General features: G+C 47.3%; 1 protein-coding gene across 1 annotated transcript in view; it reads left to right on the forward strand.

The window, feature by feature from the left end:
* csmd2 (CUB and Sushi multiple domains 2) overlaps positions 1-12840 on the forward strand; it is a gene marked incomplete at both ends in the record, with an annotated part of 339405 nt that overhangs the window by 203725 nt on the left and 122840 nt on the right. The window contains 4 exon segments of the mRNA XM_084454911.1: positions 1450-1638; positions 3827-3996; positions 4470-4626; positions 6285-6567. Of these exon segments, the coding sequence (XP_084311037.1) occupies positions 1450-1638; positions 3827-3996; positions 4470-4626; positions 6285-6567 (799 nt within the window).

Consider the following 12840-nt stretch of genomic DNA (forward strand, 5'->3'; position numbering starts at 1 on the left):
TAGGGTATGGGTTCTAGGTAGGAGAAGGGGTAGGGTATGGGTTCTAGGTAGGAGAGGGGGTAGGGTATGGGTTCTAGGTAGATGAAGGGGTAGGGTATGGGTTCTAGGGATCAGAAGGGGTAGGTATGGGTTTTAGGGATGGAGAAGGGGTAGGGTATGGGTTCTAGGTAGGAGACGGGGTAGGGTATGGGTTCTAGGGATGGAGAAGGGGTAGGGTATGGGTTCTAGGGATGAAAAGGGGTAGGGTATGGGTTCTAGGGATAAGGGGTAGGTATGGGGTTTAGAGCTGGAAAGGGGGTAGGGTTCCGTTTCACTCGGCTTTGGGGTGGTCAGGGTTGGAGATGGGATTCTGTAAACAGTTCTGCTCCCGGTGCCCAGATAGTTGGAATGAAAGGTGATTGGTTCTGAAAGGGTCTCAAGGACTTCTTCTTATGCTAATAGCTTGTCCGTTACAGCCCCGGTAGACCGAGACGAATTCCGCTAATATAGGTCGTTCTATGAGAAGGGCTTTCGAGGCATCTAATTTGACCTAATACCCTGTGCATAATGATGTGTCTCGCCCAATCATAGAGAGGGTCCGATTCAAATGGGTTGCTAATTAAAGTGGAGGAGGGCCTCGTCTACTCAGAAAAAAAGGCCATAAGTGGCCCTCTCATTGACCAGAGTGTGTCTTTATATAATGGCGTAATTGGAAGCTACTGTAGCTCTCCAGGAGTTGATGGCGTTTTCGCCATGGAGGTATTGAGATAAGGAGTTGATTCACACCAGAAAGCTCTCGTTAAAAAGGGTTTTTGTTATCGCTGTAACGTTTCGAGCGCCCCTAGCACATTTTGAGAAGTCTGAGGGTGGGTTAGGGCTAGTATCATGTATCATTCCAGCTCTTTATCTGGACATATTTTTGACCCAGCCTGTTAGGTACAGCGAAATATGCATGTTTTTTTTTTTTTATCTGTTTCTATTAATGGAATCGACTCAGGGAGTCAACCGAGTCTTCTGGGAGTCATTGGACATCTCTTCAAAATTAGTCATTTTGGACACATACAGTATTCAATTAAAACGAGCAAGTTTTCACAGTGGTGTAGAATCACCTTTGACCTTTTTAAACACGCTGGCTGTGATTTGCTGTCCAATTGTATGCTTCATGGGTATTGTAGTCTTTGCAAACTTTCATCAATGCCCAGTTGAGTTGGGAAATGTCTACTTTTCCAGCCAGACTGGGTGATTATTTTAAATGATGTGGACTGCCGAGTGAGCAAACGTTGTCATGCAGAGCTGTTGAACAGACTCCACTAAATGCAGTTCAGTATGTGAAATCACTCAGTAAACTACGGATGTTAATTTAAAACGTGTTGAGTTAACATTATTGAACCTTTATTTCAACGCTCTGTTAAAAGCTGCGGACGCAGGCTAACGCGCTCTCCCCCTCTCCGTCCTCGCCCCCCTTCCCAGAGTACGACCTGGAGCCCTGCGAGGACCTGGGCGTGCCTCCCTACAGCACGCGCAAGGGCCTGAACTTCGGGGTGGGGGATGCCCTCATGTTCTCGTGCTTCCCAGGGTACCGGCTGGAGGGGCCGGCACGGGTGGTGTGTCTGGGAGGCAGGAGGCGGGTGTGGAGCTCCCCTCTGCCAAGGTGTGTTGGTAGGTGGTCACACGCTTTTTAATTTTGGCTTTGGTCACCCCCCCCCCCACCCCTCACCCCCCACACCCACTCTCCACCACCACAGTCACACCCATCCTCATTACTACCAACCCCCCTCCGTCCTAATGTTCCCCCGACACTCCGACTGGCAAAACACACACCTCTGCAAATGTTAAGTTTCCTTTAGTGAGGTCATAACATCAAGGTCCGTGAACACAGCGTAGCCGTCGGACTGTGTTGATTCAACACCTAATATATACTGTAACACCTGTGTCGTCATTTCAAGGGCGGTCAAAACAGGTCATCACTAATGCATTCTGTGTTTTTATGATTACCTAGACAAATATAGAGGCATTAAGTGGATTACTATTGAAATATAAATATATATTTGCCATCGCAGTAAGTCATATGAGAATGCTTGTCCTCTGCGTTTGTCCTTACAATACAACTATAAAGTGTCCCAAACCAATAACCAATAAAAACACAGCAAGTGACAGACAGCTTAAACTGTAGCTACGGTGAAAAGCAGAATATATTCTTCCAATTACTGTGTTCATACAAGTGGTGTAGCTGGCGGCGCTAAACTGAAGTCTAAAGTCATTTTGTAAATGTTACGATTTTTAACATTTTAGCTGAAGCCAGTAATTAAGTGTTTATTTTAATTCTTTCTCCTCTCCAGCAGGAGCTGTTTATGGCCTTCAGCGTGTTTGTTTGTGCTTTTCTGAGAGAAACTGGGTCAGTTTCAAGACACTCAGTTGCATCATTGTGCAGAGGTTTTTGGCAGTTTGGAGCGTTAGCTTATTTTGGCTTGAAGTGAGATTGTTGATTTCGCGACTGCGGCAGTTAATACTACACATACTGGAAAAGACCTGTAATACCTTGAAGGAATTAAGGAATACCACTGTCCTGACACGCCCCTATAAATCATCCATACTGTACATCCCCATCACCTATAAATCATCCATACTGTACATCCCCATCACCTATACATCATCCATACTGTACATCCCCATCACCTATAAATCATCCATACTGTACATCCCCATCACCTATACATCCCCCATACTGTACATCCCCATCACCTCAACTCACCATCATCACTGTTGGTAACTGCAATAAAAGCAAAGTGCAGTAAGCAAGTAAGCTTCACCTTAGTACTGGACTCACTCACATGTGTATTTATAAGTACTGGACTCACTCACGTGTATTTATTAGTACTGGACACACTCACATGTGTATTTATTAGTACTGGACACACTCGTGTGTATTTATTAGTACTGGACACACTTGTGTGTATTTATTAGTACTGGACTCACTCATGTGTATTTATTAGTACTGGACTCACTCACATGTGTATTTATTAGTACTGGACACACTCACATGTGTATTTATTAGTACTGGACACACTCGTGTGTATTTATTAGTACTGGACACACTTGTGTGTATTTATTAGTACTGGACTCACTCATGTGTATTTATTAGTACTGGACTCACTCACATCTGTATTTATTAGTACTGTACACACTCAGGTGTGCATTTACAGTATTAGTACTGGACACACTCAAGTGTGTATTTAAGATCAGTTTAATCCCGTTAGTTCTCATCTCTGCCATTTTGTCATCCCCCTCCTCCTCTCTCAATGTCTCTACAAACACGTCTTAGAGGTGAACGTATGTATGTAGCATGTGACATGTCCTCTGCTCTGTGGCTCTCTCTTTGTTGGCTATCCATACCTCCTCTCTACCCCTCCACTCCACAATCCTCTCTCTCTATCTTTCTCTCTCCCTCTCCCTCTTTCTTGCTCTCTCGTCTCTCTTCTCTCTCTCCCTTCTCTCTCTTCTCTCTCTCTCTCCCTCCCCCTCCCTCTCCCTCCCTCTCTTTCTATCCCTCTCTTCTCTCTCCCTCTCTCTTCTCTCTCTATTCTCTCTCTCCCTCTCTTCTCACTCTCTCTCTCTCTCTCTCTCTCTCTCCCTCCTCCTCCCTCTCTCTACCCCTCTCTCTTCTCTCTCTCTCTCTCTCTCTCTCTCTCTCTCTCTCTCTCTCTCCCCCTCTCTCTCTCTCTCTCTCTCTCTCTCTTCTCTCTCTCTCTCTCTCTCCCTCCACCCTCCCTTTCTCTCTTCTCTCTCTTCTCTCTCTCTCCCCCTCTCTCTCTCTCTCTCTCCCCCTCTCTCTCCCTCTCTTCTCTAGCTGAGTGCGGCTCGTCCGTGACCGGCATGCAAGGGGTGCTCCTCTCGCCCAACTACCCCGGTTACTACGGCAACAACCACGAGTGCATCTACTCCATCCAGACGCAGCCGGGCAAAGGCATCCAGCTGCACGCCCGCGACTTCCGCCTGGAGGACCACGACGTGCTCAAAGTGAGCGGGAGTGTGGTGTGTGTGTGTGTGTGTGTGCGCCCGTGGTACGGTTCACAGTGCGTGTGTGTGTGTGTGCGTGCGCCTGCGCGTGTCGCCAGTGGCACGGTTCACAGCGCGTGTGTGTTTGTGTGCAAATAAATCATTGTGTTCTCCCCCCCGGGGGCGCACTGTACATGAATAATATATATGCTACCAGACCATACTGTTGTAATGCACTACATCTAAACCCCACCCCTCCTCTGTGTGTGTGCGTGTGTGTGTGTGTGTGTGTGTGTGTGCCCGTGTGTGTGTGTGTGTGTGTGTGTGTATGTGCGCGCGTGTGTGTGCGCGTGTCTGTGTGCGCGCGTGTGTGCGTGCGTGTGTGCATGTGTGTGTGTGCGTGCGTGTGTGTGCGTGCGTGTTTGTGTGTGCACGTGTGTGCGTGCGTGTGTTTGTGTGTGCACGTGTGTGCGTGCGTGTGTGTGTGTGTGCAGGTGTTTGACGGCAGCAGCAGCCAGGCCCGCCTGCTGGGGGTGTTCACGGGGAGCGAGCTGATGGAGACCACCCTGAACTCCACCTCCAGCTCCATGTGGCTGGAGTTCAGCAGCAACTCAGAGAACACCAGCAAGGGCTTCCAGCTGCACTTCACCAGTGAGTACACACACACACACACACGCTAGGGATGTGCGCGACTAGTCGTTTAAACGACTAAACGGTGCAGCTTTTGCTAGTCGTTTAAGAAATAATAGTCAATTAAACAAAATATAATAGAATTAGATAAAAATAAAAAATAAAAATATTCATAAAAAGACTTAGTCACCTCATTCATTCATCTGCGCAATTCCTATTGTTTATGCTGTGTTCCTTTTGTATGGGAGCTCCTGATTTGACATCTGCTCTTTTTAATATTATAGTAATTTAACTTAACTTAACTTAACAATAATTTATGCTATTCAATGATCAGGGGTGCACGGCACATTGCCACTAAAGTGTGCTCATATTAATTAATGTAGCCTAATCATTTGGTTTGAGAAAGTCAAGATGTGACGGAAATCTGTGCAACAATAGGCTATGACTAGATTCCAAGAGGCGCGCTCGCTTTCACAGCCTAATTGCCGAGTTGAACTCTGAAGGAGGCAGACCATTAAATTTGCAAAACATAGGTTTATGTATACTAGTATACATCCAAGCAACTGTCACAATGTACCCCGTGTTTTAAATAGCCAAACAAGACTTGGAGCGAGATGCACAACGAGTGAAAATTGGCTTCTGCTGAATGTTGGTTAGAAAGATAAAGGAACTTTATTGCAGACACACAGGTCCATATAAAACATATATATATGACATAAACACTGTCATAAATGTACAATTCGTTTAGGCTATTTTTTGCACAGTAGGCTATTATTTCTTTCACTTAATTATTTGTATCATTCTTTGTGGACCAATGTTTGAATAAATTTGCCTTCGAACGTTATTGCCCTCTCTGACATCCGCGGCCTTTATGTGAAATCTAGTTTTAGCCTACTGAAACATTACAGGCTATAGGCTAGCCTACTCTTCTTCAATTAAACTAAATAAACACATTGATATCTTTGCTAAGTAATAAGCTGTAAGGACAGGCTGAACTATTGTTTTGCACTGGCAAACAAAGGAGAGTGTGTGACAGCCCTGTGCAACGCGTGCAAATTGGCCGCCGCTGAGTGGTTGGGAAACATCAAGAATAGTCATGCATCTTAGCTTGCAGAGTTTGAGAAACATCCTCAATTTTTCTAACTAGCACTTGTTGTAGAAACTTGGGAATCCTGTTTTTAGACGAGTCGTGTAATCGGTTACAAAACCACCGTCTAGTCGTCAGTGAAAATAGTCGCTGCGCACATCCCTAGTGCACGCTCGTACGCACAGACAGACAGACGGACCGGAACAGGCCTAATTAGTTGAGCTCAGATCACTGGAACACACACTCACAAGACACACACACACACACACACACCTCTCCCACCCAGGTGTGAGCCAGTGAGAAGCCATGCGGAGAGAGACAGGACAGGAACATGAATAAATGACCACAGGCTGGAGACGTGAACACACACACACACACACACACGCACACACACACACAGGCGCGCACACACACACACGCGCGCACAAACACGCACACACACACGCACAAACAAACACACGCACACACATACACACACTCTGGAAGAGGCGAACACTCAGCCTGTTTACAGCTCCAGGATTGGTTTCGTAAATAATGCATGGTTGTGTTTGCTCTCCCACACACACACACACACACACACACTGAAATGCAGGTTTCGAGCTGGTCAAGTGCGAGGACCCCGGTGTGCCCCAGTTCGGCTACCGGCGGGAGGACAAGGGTCACTTTGCGGGCAGCTCCGTGTCGTACGCCTGCGACCCCGGCTACACGCTGCGCGGCCCCCCGCTGGTCACCTGCCTGAGGGGGGAGAGGAGGGCCTGGGATAGCCCACTGCCCGTCTGCCTGGGTGAGTCTCACACACACACACACACGCGCACACGCACACACACACTCTCCTCCGTCCGTCCTCGCCGCCCACCCCCAAACACCGCCCTGCGGTGGTGGAAAATGGTTGGAATTCTAATGATGTGCAAAGGGGGTTTTGTCAACTTTAGCCTGCTAATAGCAGGCTGTGAAGGTGCACAATAAGACCATGATAGCCAGTTAGCTCACGAGAGCAGCTTCTATAATATTAACGTTGGCTAAAAAGCAGTTAGCTAACGTTACAACAATGATTCCTGTAGCTATTTTGATGCTGTTGGTTCTTCTCCCTCGGTAAAACATGACAGCGTTGCATTGTGGTGTAGTGGAGTGCCTAAGCGGAAGCCGGAAGAGAAAACCGCCATGGGACCTTAAATAAGAAAAAATATGGTAGTGAACAGCGTGAGAAAAATAATTTCTTGATCACGTGGTCATGGCACAATTCAAACGGGATCAATAAATCATTTGTTTATCACCATTGACTACTGTGCATAGTTTTTCTGAAGGTCCCATGGAACGGCTTTTCCTGCTTTTCCACTCACACACACACCACCCACGTGACACAGGGATCAGACGTCAGGGGTCATGGGTCAGCTAGCTAGTGGAGACAGGCTGATCTACTGTATGAAATTGGACCCAGGAGTGTTCTCATGTGGAATGAGCCATCAGGCTAGCACAGTGGTTTCAAGACCAGCAGTTGTGGTTTAATTTCTGTCCTCCTTTGCTTGGCTATTCTTGTTGGGGTGAACTGAGCAGCTGTTTCAAATCGCCGGTATAAACAGGAAGAGATGCCCGCTTCTGATATGACTGGATCTACACAGCAAACAAGCATAACAGTGCGTCACAAAGACCGACGACTTGCTACAGAACCTCCCGGAATACCCCACTTAAACACAGAGGCAACACAATGATACAGGCACATTATTTTGAAATAAGATGCCGTTGGTCAATGTTGTGTTTTTGTTCTTTTATTTTAAAAAAAAGGCTCTGTACACACATCGAGATAGATACACATTTCTTTATTACCGGGCACCTGTCCTTTTCTTTTTGAATAATATTCTCAATTCAATAATCTAATTCAGGCCAATCAGTTTGTTTTCATCCATTCCCTTATGTTAGGCTATAGCTCCCATATTATGATGAGACTGATGAGACGTATTGAACAGATTCATATCAGTAATGACGCAGAAGTTTGTAGGCCTACTTGTGAATAAATAGGCTGACGTCTGTCCCCGTCCCGCATGTTGTCACTCTGTAACCTTCAAGAGATAAATATACCTACTATTTTAAACACCGCAGATATGGGAAAACATGATTTAGGCCTATTATAAGATCATTATCAAAAATTATGATTTTCGAATTCAATTTCCCTAATTCCCAATCGAAATAATGTAGGGAATTTGTTTAGATAGGAGGTGTATATATAAGTAGTAGTGAGTAGAGTGGTACTACAGTCTTTGGATAAAGCCAGTCCTGCTTGGGAATTTGCTGGCTAGCATAATTTAAGCATAAAAAGGGGAATGCGCACCAGCCATGGAACACAAACGGAGATGGAAATATATTTGTTGCTTACAGTAGGCTACATGGACCGCTGTGCTCATTGGAAAGTGCGCTGCGCTCAGGACAAAGTTGGATGAATGGATGGACTTAATTTGGAATCCTGGAATTGTGCTCTAAAAACATGAAAGCATAAAGGTAAAAATGCAGCAACACGAAGTAGCCTAGATGAGACGGTGGTTTAAATGAATGGCAACACGTAGAGGAAAGTCCTCACGCGAGCATCAATTGAGGCTAATGATAAATGCTGATAATCTACCTGGCTGAGTTCATGGTTACAACCATTCATCTCTTACACACAGGCCTACACAATACTTGCACAATACTTTGGACGTTAAATCCATCCATCAACCAATCAAACTAGCGAATTCAGCCCAACACCTGCGGCAGACCGGCAAAAAATGTAAATGGAATGAAGCGGTCATGACCACAACAGCACCCGCTAACGTTAAAAGCACCCCCCTCCCCCACAATCCATCAGCCCACTGAAGATTGGTGGGGCTAGGCAACACGTCCATCCAGTTTATTTGAATATAAAATAATTTGTAGCAGGGGGAGGGGTGATGCAATAGGTTATAGGCAATAGGTCCAGGTTTGTTGCTAGCGAGTGGCGAGCTAGTGCAGCAAGTAGAGACAAGCCATCCTAACCTAAAGAGCTAATCAATAATTCACTACCGTCAAAATAACTGAGATCAATGTAATTCCAAAATAAGTTGTTTCGATGCATATCAAGTCGATGCATATATGTCAAAAATCAATCCTATCAGAAAAATCATGCCCTATCACAATGAAAGTCATTCAGCCAACAGACACAAGTCAAAGTCCAACCCAATACATGCAAACAAGTTTTGCCCAAAGGCTATTTTATCCTCAACTTCCATTTAACCAGCGCTTGACGCACAAATGTCTTTCACGTCACAGAACTATGTGACAAATAAATACTGTGATTACAGCAAGATGACCCAAGATTTCAGCTCAGCAAAGTGCGCAGATCAAGACACTGAGGGAGGCAGGTTACTCTCCCAACGACATCAGAATATTACTGCCTCATGGGGGTTGTTGTCAATCTCAGAACAATACAGCACCACTGCCGTAATGAGCTGTCCTGCGATGTAAACGGCAACCGAAGGCCTTGATGACATTAGCGCGGATCAATGTCCATGGCTACCTTTTCGAACGGGGAAAACAATCCATGATTATTCATCCATCCATCCATCATCGTCCGCTTATCTGGGGTCGGGTCGCGGAGGCAGCAGTTCCAGCAGGGAGCCCCAGACATCCCTTTCCCTGGCAGCATCAACCAGCTCTGCCTGGGGAATCTTTAGCTGCTCCCAGGCCAGTGCGGAGATGTAATCCCGCCACCTAGTCCTGGGTCTACCCCGCGGCCTCCTCCCAGCCGGACACGCCTGGAACACCTCCCTAGGGAGGTGCCCAGGAGGCATCTTCACTAGATGCCCGAACCAACTCAACTGGCTCCTTTTGACTCAAAGGAGCAGCGGCTCTACTCCGAGTCTCTCCCGGATGACTGAACTTCTCACCCGATCTCTCAGGGAGACCCCAGCCACCGTCCAGAGAAAGCTCATTTCGGCTGCTTGTATTCCGCGATTATACACGTGAAATTAAATATCTGTTCAAATCTCTTATCACACTAACATGCCCCAAAACGCATCACACCACCATTAAAGAGGTGATTTACTAGTTTGAGCTATAGCAATCAAGAGTATATTTTTCTTGCGCACTAGAAATGTAACACAAACAGGGATGGATTTGTTGATGATGGTGTAAATGTCCAGCCATCCAACCAATGGTTGGTTGGATGGCTGGACATTTACACTTGTTTATTAATACACTTAGGCCTACTGTATTTTGTGTGCAGTGACATCATTATCACCCTATTTCAGTAGGCCTATTTCTTGTCAGATGTCGCATGTGTGGACACTGTGTTCTGTAAACCTTAAAGAATAAAAGTACATTCAACATTCAATGTTAGCGGTCCAGTTATATGGTTGGACAGGCTAGCCTAATATAAATAAATTGAGGACCTGTATTTTCAGTGTTTGCTGGTAGCGAATGTCACAGTCATGTCACAGAAATGTTCTTGCCGCATCACTGGGAGACCACTGTCACCGCCTCCTCCTTAGTGACCGCTGTCATGGCGATACTCCACCCAGACCGCATCATGGACACTACGTTTGGCGTCCGCCGGCTCCGGTCTGAAGCCCCGCCTAATTCTCCCGGCGTTCGTGGGAAACGCTTTCCACTCAACGGCCGACTCCTGGAGGCCACTCCGCAATGAGATGACCTTGAGCTTCATGTGTTCGGGGTTGTTGCAGAGCGTGTGTGTGTGTGTGTGTGTGTGTGTGTGTGTGTGTGTGTGTGTGTGTGTGTGTGTGTGTGTGTGTGTGTGATTGACCCAGCTCATATTTGATGACCGCCAGCTCAGGGTATTGAGGGATTCACTGCTTATTGAGCCGTGAAACGAGAACTGTCACATCTTCTGCACCTACACATACAGTACACACACACACACACACACACACATGCGCGCACACACTTACACACGCACGCGCACCAAGGCGCGGCCCCTTCTTGTCTGACAACAAGTGATTTGTGCTGTACAACATGACAAGACTGCCAGTCCTTAGGGAAGACATACTACAGTACCCCTCCCCCCCCCCACACACACACACACACACACCACACCGGATCTATGGCCTCTAACCCTCTCAGCAATATTAACCGAACAAAACCCAGCCGGAGACTGGGATATTTATAGGCCGCACACTCTGATTGGATACTAACTCATAATCCCGCTCTCTCGCTAAACAACTTTTCCTAGTGAATTTGAGAGTGAACTCAGCTCTAGTTAACGCACGTCTTGAGTACAGCTGGGGCGTGTCTCCAACGGGCGTCGCCCGGGCAGCGTACGGGGGCGGGGCTTACACCACAAGGGGTGAGTTTAAAACGAGCTTGCGTCACCCTAACCCTTTCACCCTAACCCTAACCCTTTCACCTTAACCCTTTCACCCTAACCCTTTCACCCTAACCCTTTCACCTTAACCCTTTCACCCTAACCCTTTTACCCTAACCCTTTCACCCTAACCCTTTCACCCTAACCCTTTCACCCTAACCCTTACACCTTAACCCTTTCACCCTAACCCTTTCACCCTTACCCTTTCTCCCTAATCCTTTCACCCTAACCCTTTCACCCTAACCCTTTCACGCTAACCCTTTCACCTTAACCCTTTCACCCTAACCCTTTCACGCTAATCCTTTCACCCTAACCCTTTCACCTTAACCCTTTCACCCTAACCCTTTCACCTTAACCCTTTCACCCTAACCCTTTCACCCTAACCCTTTCACCCTAACCCTTTCACCTTAACCCTTTCACCCTAACCCTTTCACGCTAATCCTTTCACCCTAACCCTTTTACCCTAACCCTTTCACCTTAACCCTTTCACCCTAACCCTTTCACCCTAACCCTTTCACCTTAACCCTTTCACCCTAACCCTTTCACCTTAACCCTTCCACCCTAATCCTTTCACCCTAACCCTTTCACCTTAACCCTTTCACCCTAACCCTTTCACCCTAACCCTTACACCTTAACCCTTTCACCTTAACCCTTTCACCCTAACCCTTTCACCTTAACCCTTTCACCCTAACCCTTTCACCCTAACCCTTTCACCTTAACCCTTTCACCCTAACCCTTTCATCCTAATCCTTTCATCCTAACCCTTTCACCCTAACCCTTTCACCTTAACCCTTTCACCCTAACCCTTTCACCCTTACCCTTTCTCCCTAATCCTTTCACCTTAACCCTTTCACCCTAACCCTTTCACCCTAACCCTTTCACCTTAACCCTTTCATCCTAATCCTTTCATCCTAACCCTTTCACCCTAATCCTTTCACCTTAACCCTTTCACCCTAACCCTTTCTCCCTAATCCTTTCACCCTAACCCTTTCACCCTAACCCTTTCACCCTCACCCTTTCACCTTAATCAGCCCCAAAAAAACCCTCCGTCCTCAGTCCAGGGAGGGAAGGAAGTGAAGGGGACGTTAGCAGCAGATGTGCGTCTTTCTTTTTTTGGGGGAGGGCGAACGCCGCAGCGAGATGACATCATGTTGGAGATGGCGGCTGATGTGGCCCGGGGCCACCTGGGAGCGAGAGTTGGCCCCGGGCCCCCGGTCTACTCACATATTAATCCTATAAATGTAAGCACGGCCTGTGCTAAGCTGGTGAGAAGCGAGTGACTGACTGAGACTGGACCCTGATGGAAGCTGATGTTCTAATTGCATTGGGCAAGTTTCCCGGACGCAGGTTGAGCTGCTGCACCCCCCCCCCCCCCCCCCCCGAGCTCATATGATAATGGAAGGATCTTCCGTTGAAAAGGCCTCAGTCCCAGACTGTAGGCTAGTACGCCTGTCTGCTGAAACGCTCTGTTGAGTGTCTGGAATGTTCTCAGTCTTTCAACTGATACTATTAACCTCCCACACCTCTCTCTCTCTCTCCCTCTCTGTCTCTCTCTCTCTGTCTCTGTCTGTCCCACTCCCTCCCTCTATCTCTCTCTCTCTCCCTCCCTCTCTCTCTCCCTCTCTCCCTCTCTCTCTCCCTCCCTCTCTCTCGCTCCCTCTCTCTCTCCCTCCCTCTCTCCCTCTCTCTCTCTCTCTCTCTCCCTCCTTCTCTCTCTCTCTCTCTCCCTCTCTCTCTCCCTCCCTCCCTCTCTCTCTCCCTCTCTCTCTCTCCCTCCCTCTCTCTCTCCCTCCCTCCCTCCCTCCCTCCCTCCCTCCCTCCC

The sequence above is a fragment of the Borostomias antarcticus genome, assembly GCF_949987555.1.
Source record: "Borostomias antarcticus genome assembly, chromosome: 21".
Classification (NCBI taxonomy): Eukaryota; Metazoa; Chordata; class Actinopteri; order Stomiiformes; family Stomiidae; genus Borostomias; species Borostomias antarcticus.